Below are 7,345 nucleotides of genomic sequence, written 5' to 3'. Positions count from 1 at the left end.
CAAAACCAAAAATACTGTATGACTGCATGACATCTTCCCCCTCGATGATGCCAGTTTGGGCCTTTTCCACCCAAGGGCACTACAATTAAAATACAGCTGAACAAAAGACCAGAGGCTCCACAGATATCTGTCCATTGTACCCAGTGGATCTATGAATATTACTGAATTCTGTCTTTTCTTATAGAATCAGAAAAAGATGACAAAACCCCCTTTCACCACAAAAAGACAATTTTTTTTTTGCACTGCCTTCATTTTCACATTCTCTGTACTCTCAGGAGTTATTTGTGTTACATAATTTAAATGACTTGTAATACCTTACAATAATAGAGACAATAGGCACCTTTTAACATATACATATACCCATTTAACTTTGGCCAATTTTTAGCTCAGTATGACTGCACTGAGTACTAATTGCCCAATCTTTGGCTCAGTATGACTGCACTGAGTACTAATTTCCTTCTGATTGGTGGGAGTGCTACTGGGATTGAGTTATGTACATTAGCATTATGTTAGCCACGAAAGTGATAAAAGGATATACACTCTCTGACTCCCCCTGATTGATATACTGAGTTTGGGTGCAATTTTGAGATAAGGGTGCCAAGAGCAACTATAATAAGGTACACTATGGAAAAGGAAGACAGTCCAACCAAGCCCTGCTCCTTAATTTGTGTAAAAGACACTAATATTCTTTCCTGTCCTGGGCTTTTAAGCTTGATTTTAAAAAATCTAAAATGAAATTGCATTTACATGTTTTTTACATGTTCATGTTTTTTTTATTACAGGAAAAATAAAACACACCATCAGTAGTCCATCAGATCAACTACTTTCTCTATGCTCTGTACCTTGTTTACTTTTCCATCACAAACACTATGATCATATTTAAGTTGTATAGGGTTCATTTAGCACTGTGTAGCAAACACTAGCTAATTATAATATGCCTCTGAGGTATGTGCAATGTCATAAAGAGAATTGTTCCACTGTATCATTCTTCACTCACCTTTAACACGCTTCTCCCTAACACACATAAATGTATACACGTTTATTTTGTTCACTATTACAATTTTCCATCCCTTAAAGCATCTCGATAAAGGTTAAAATAACAAACATACAATGATATGGCTGGTCGCAGTTTGTCCAGATCTCCTGCCCTCCCCTTTCCTTCTCCTTCCACACAAGTGTGGACTCACACCCAGAGAAAGGCTCTTCCTCTCCCCCAGCTGCTTAATGCTGGTTTCCAGAGAGACCTTGGTATCCAAGGAACAAGTTATCAGGCACATGAGTATCTTCAGACGTCACATGCTCAAGACAGTAATTGGCTCTGTGTGCCAGAGTCCAGACCCACAATTAGAATGTGCAGCACTCTCACACACCCTGCTTCTCTCCTCTCTGTGTTCGCAGGTCTGAGGGAGAGAGGATCCCGAATTTTGGCAGGGCGTTCTCTCCCGCACCACTGATTGGGTCACACCTTTATTAAAGCTTTCTGTCCCTTTTTGGCTTTGTTTTTTTTTGGGGGGGGGGGCGGGGGTGTGGTTCCACCTCATTCAGCCACCCTGGGCCAGGACGTGGAGCTGTGGCCTACCAAGGGCAGGAGATGGAGGTAGCGCTGGTCAATTTCGAGAGTTTGGATGACGTCAACGTCAACATGGCCCCAGATGACCCCGGCGATCCCAACAGGATGACCTCCCTCGCCATGGACACGCCAAGCCATGGCCTCGGCAAAAACCACCTCCTCGACCTGCAGGAGCTCCCCTCTCACAAGGGGAGGAAGGGGTCGCAGCAGCACAGCCAGACTCCGCCGTCACCCACCATTCCTTCTCTGGCCAGGAGGGGGCGCCCCAGCTGCGCTAGCCTGATCTCCAACTGGAAGCTCTTGCTGAACAGCGAGGGGACACAGAGCGAGAGCATTTACAGCAAGCTGGCTAAGGACTGCTCTGATGACCTGTTCACGGACAAGCGGGGCTTGGACGAGGGGGACCAGAAGGTGATCATCAACATAGCTGGCCTCCGCTTTGAGACCCAGCTCAAGACCCTAGACCAGTTCCCTGAGACCCTGCTGGGGGACCCCACCAAACGGATGGACTACTTCGACCCCATGAGAAATGAATACTTCTTTGACCGCAACAGGCCAAGTTTCGATGGGATTTTGTACTACTACCAGTCTGGAGGGAAGGTCCGCAGGCCCGCCAATGTACCCTTGGATGTTTTCGCCGACGAAATCATTTTCTACGAGCTTGGCAACGAGGCCATGGAGCAGTTCCGTGAGGACGAGGGCTTCATAAAAGAAGCGGAGGTGCCCTTGCCCACCAGTGACCTTCACCGGCAGTTCTGGCTCCTGTTCGAGTATCCGGAGAGCTCAAATGCCGCACGCGGCGTGGCACTGGTGTCGGTGTTTGTCATCGTTATCTCCATCATAATCTTCTGCCTGGAGACTCTGCCAGAGTTCCGAGAGGACATCCTCTCACCTGTTGTCCACCACCTCAACCAATCCCAGGAGGGCTACACATCCCTATCTCCTCCCAGCACCACCCCCAAATCCATAGCCACCACTTTCTCTGACCCCTTCTTCATCATCGAGTCGGCCTGCATCTTCTGGTTCTTCTTCGAACTCTGCGTGCGCTTCACGGTGTGCCCGAGCAAGCGGGAGTTCTTCAACAACATCATGAACATCATCGACATCATCTCCATCATCCCTTACTTTGTCACCTTAGTAACGGAGCTGGTGACAAAGCCGGACGCCAACTCCAGCCAGAACATGTCCCTGGCCATCCTGCGCATCATCCGCTTGGTGCGCGTCTTCCGGATCTTCAAGCTGTCCCGGCACTCCAAAGGGCTTCAGATCCTGGGCCAGACGCTGAAGGCCAGCATGAGGGAACTGGGGCTGCTCATCTTCTTCCTCTTCATCGGAGTCATCCTCTTCTCCAGCGCCATCTACTTTGCTGAGGTAGATGAGCCCCTAACGCAGTTTGTCAGCATCCCCGATGGCTTCTGGTGGGCGGTGGTGACCATGACGACCGTGGGCTACGGTGACATGTGCCCCATCACCATGGCGGGCAAGATAGTGGGCACACTGTGCGCCATTGCCGGCGTGCTGACCATCGCCCTGCCCGTGCCCGTCATCGTCTCCAACTTCAACTACTTCTACCACCGCGAGACGGAGGGCGAGGACAAACAACCCACAGCCGACGCGCTGGACGCGAACCTCAAATCAGGCGCCACCGCCAAGCTGGGTAGCACCACCTCCCTCAACAAAGCTAATGGCAGCTGGCAGAACGAGAAATCCAAAAATGCAGGGTTGTGAACTGAAGCAAGCTGGGATGCATTCAACAAGGATAGCATTTGTGTAATTAAAGTATATGTGGTTTTGTCTATTTTTACCTCAGAAATCAATCTGGTTGAACACTTGAACATGCAAGACAGTCCATCAATAAGTTTTAAAATACATTCAGGAACTTGAACTGAACAATCTGCCTTTAAACAGGCAGGAGTGAATTAACTGCCTTATTTGGAGTAAGTACTGTGAGCTTGAATCGAGAAAAACTGACCCCAGCCTAAGTATTGCTTCACTTACAGTAATACAGGCATTATTTAACACAGTGGTAACCAACCCTGTTACTGGAGATCTACCATCCTGTTGGTTTCCCCCAATCTTAACAAAGCACACATAATTCAGGAGCTAGAGAGCTTGTTGAGCTTATAATCAGTCAGGTGTGCCAAATTAGGCTTGAAATTAAAACCTATGGGATGGTAAGTCTTCAGGAACAGGTTTGGTTTTGCCAACAGAAACAGTTTTGTTAAAAGAATATTTAGATGTGAAAATGTAACATTTAAATAGACATCTTGCAACCATCATGTAATTGTATGGGATACATTGTATCATATATGTAGTTATCTATCTGTTTATTTATGCATTATTTCATTTATGTGTTTATTTATTCATTCATCTCAATAGTGTGTTACTTCTCTGGTAAAATCAATGTTGGTATGTATTTGTAAATTTTAGCCAGGGAATACTGTGCAATGACCGTGATCTATAATAACTGCCTAACAAATGGCATTCCTGACAATGTTTATAAAGATAATTCTGCATTTCGGTATGAATGTAAATTTACATTCATCAGCTGACTTATTATGTGCAAATGTATTAGAAGACATATTTCATATTTCCATACAGGTAGTTTATTTCTTTTTATTCATTGAGTGCCTTGAATTGCTGCTGATGCTTCAACATACTTTCCAAGTATAGACTGCCATATCTAGCTTGACTTCTGATGAATGGTCCTGTGTATCTTTGACAGTGCATTATCCTTCTACAATATTACAATATATATATACATATTTTTTTACTTATGAAGAGTGTTTATCATAAGGTGTACTGTCCAATACAAGTTGCACAGAACCTTTTGTAATAGAAAATATTACTAGATATTTATTGTCAACAGAATGGCTCTCTCTCTCTCCCTCTCTCTAGCGAGCGCCATTAACCCAAAGGAATGTTTTTATTGTTAACGAACAGAGCAAAGGGCACAAAGGCGCCCTGCTATTTTAAGGACAGCAATGACAGAGCGACTGAGACAGCCAAAGAGAGGAATCTTTACAGGGGATGGCTGGGAAATACAGCCGCCAAGGTCTTTCAGAACATGCCGCGCCTTGCTCACCACGGGCATTCTGGGAAATGGCTCGGGGCAGCTCCAGCCATCTCCCCAACCCCTTCCACACACCCAGTCACTCACCTGCCAATCAAAACAAAGTCTAGTCCCCAATAGAAATAATTATATAAAACAACATAAACAGAAGAGAAAATGTTATATCGTTACTGAATACTTTTCCCTATTTTTAATTGTTTTTAAACATCCTATGATAAGTGTAGACATTCTTACTAATATTTTTTTTAAAAACCCACAAACCATTTATTTAGGCAGGACTTGATGGAAATACTGCCTCACATTAGTTTCTAGAGAATTAGGAAACTGTGGCACAGAGTGACATTTTATTTCTTAGTCAGAATCAAATAGTGAATTCTCGCGGAAACATTTACAAAACGAAAACATGCAAAAAATATATTATTTGTTATTCTCACAGGAGAAAAAAAATGTTTGCATGAACTCCACGCCAGGAGTACAGTTTCCTGAAATTGGGCAGCTAATTATGAAGTTGCCAATTGGCTGGTCGTTCTGCAGATTAGCCTCAGGCTGTCAATCGTCCTTAAGAAGCTCCACACTTCTCACTTGCCTTTCACAAGCGGGCAGTGCGTTCACCTGAACAATGCAGAAAGCACCCATGGAAATCAGGAAGCAACAGGAAAATTCAGATTCACCCTGCTGGAATAAGTATATTGAGTGGCTACTTTAGTGTTTTCCAATGCATACATCAAATCCTCTCGAGACTAGGGATTGTATGTGAAATCTAATACCGTAATTAGGAAAGCATGGATAATGCATTTTACACAGCTTTGATTTCTTTCCCAAAGGTGATCAATGATATTCAGAAGATATTTGGAAAATGAGATAAATGGGCATTGAATTGAAAATGAAACAAAAGTAATTTGGTGTGCACTAAAATGTGTTTCAGTGCATCTCCTGACATATTGGCAGATACATACTGTACCCTCCAAACCTGCTCCTAGTCAACGCCTTATTCTGAATGAAGGTGCATATAAATATATTGGATTTACAGACACAGACACAGACAGACTTGGACTCTGACTCCGACTCGGACAACGAGTCCGAATCCGACTCGGAAACAGATTCAGATATGGATACAGACACACACACAGATTCAGATTCAGATATAGATACAGACATAGATTCAGACTCAGACACAGACACAGATTCAGATTCAGATATGGATTCAGACACAGATTAAGATTCAGACTCAGATACAGATACAGACACAGATTCAGATTCAGATTCAGATTCAGATTCAGATTCAGATTCAGATACAGATTCAGATTCAGATACAGATACACATAGCATTGTCTCTGCACACCCCCCACTACAGTTTTACAGTAACAAGGTGTATGTTATTACAAATAGGGTAATGTATTCACCACACTCTCTGCGTTGTTACCACGGCCAGCGGTTGGCTATGGGCAGGGGTGGGCTCAGCCCACCCAAACGTGCGTCTTGGCCACCCAATCAAAAGTTAAGAAAACTTAACAGCCCACAGCCCGCCTCTGACGGGTTGAAACAGCTAGTGTCTCTGATGCAGTGCACTGGTGGTTGATTTAATTAGCGGTATTAATATGATGAGAAGCGCTTTGTCACTCTAATGCATAACACGCAATTATTCGCGCCCACACCCGCCAGCACCAACCGACCCCCCCCCCAGCCCCCCCGACCCGCCGCGCCCGCCCCGTCGACCGCACTGGGTGACACCAACCCTAATGACGCCGCTGCGCCCAAGTTTCCCACCTATTGTTTCTACCAGCCCACCCTAATATAGCAGGCTAAAACCGGCCCTGGTTGTCACCACCATTTTTCTTATGATAGTATTATTTTACTCAGCAAGAGACGTACTTTAATACCACAGATTTAAGGGAATGCTAAAAAAAATAACAAGACACACCTGTCTTCTAATGTCAGAAACAGTCACTCGTGATACCTCTGAGCTAAACATAATAAAACAGGGACTGGACCCTGGTGCAAGATGGCTGCTTGAGGAGGAATTAAGAATACAGAGTGAAGAGGTGTGACACACTGTGACGGTCTCTTTTTCATTTTGATTGGATGCAAAGGACACACTCAGAGCAGAGGTCCAATGAGGAGCTCCGACACACGGACAGCCCCCTCCCACCACAGCGGTCATCAGCAAAGTAGTGTATACTGTATATATCATATATATGCACTGTGTACTTGTCCATATCTGCTGCTGCTGTGTAAATAAAATTACGATTGCGTTTTAAAATGCCCGGATTCGTCACTTTTTTCGAGCTCATTCATTTGTCAATTTGCATTTTATGATAATTCCCCATTACCTTGTTGAATGTTGAAATGTGAGTGTGGCAGGAGTGTTGATAGGTGATTTGTGTGTGGACCAAGTGGCCAAAACCGGGCTGTCTTTTTGAAGCTCACTTCCTGGTCTTGTTGAGAGACGTTGGTCACTAGCAGCAGTGCGGTTGGCTCCAGTATAGGTGTTTCAGCCACCCGTTTCAATGTAAGTCAATGGCAACAAATACAGTAAAATACGAAGTCTATAATTTTTTCCCACAAGAAAATGTAGTTGCAATAGGTGTTTTTTCCGTCATCTAATGTCTCCCCATGTGTCCATTTGTTAAGTTATTGTGTAATTTGGACAAGACTGTGATATTTTCTGAACAAATCAGGGGCAGCGTCACTGCCAAGTCACT

General features: G+C 44.3%; 1 protein-coding gene across 1 annotated transcript in view; it reads left to right on the top strand.

The window, feature by feature from the left end:
* Window positions 1-6,284, top strand: part of kcna10a (potassium voltage-gated channel, shaker-related subfamily, member 10a) — a 28,154-nt gene extending 21,870 nt beyond the window's left edge. Inside the window, exon 2 of the mRNA XM_064300136.1 lies at window positions 1,399-6,284. Within this exon, the coding sequence (XP_064156206.1) occupies window positions 1,592-3,298 (1,707 nt within the window). The 5' untranslated portion in view covers window positions 1,399-1,591 and the 3' untranslated portion in view covers window positions 3,299-6,284. The remainder of the gene's footprint in view (window positions 1-1,398) is intronic.
* Window positions 6,285-7,345: the final 1,061 nt, after the last annotated feature.

Source organism: Anguilla rostrata, chromosome 11 (assembly GCF_018555375.3).
Source record: "Anguilla rostrata isolate EN2019 chromosome 11, ASM1855537v3, whole genome shotgun sequence".
Lineage (NCBI taxonomy): Eukaryota > Metazoa > Chordata > Actinopteri > Anguilliformes > Anguillidae > Anguilla > Anguilla rostrata.
Note: the sequence above shows the minus strand (reverse complement) of the source record. Positions and strands in the feature narration are given on the sequence as shown.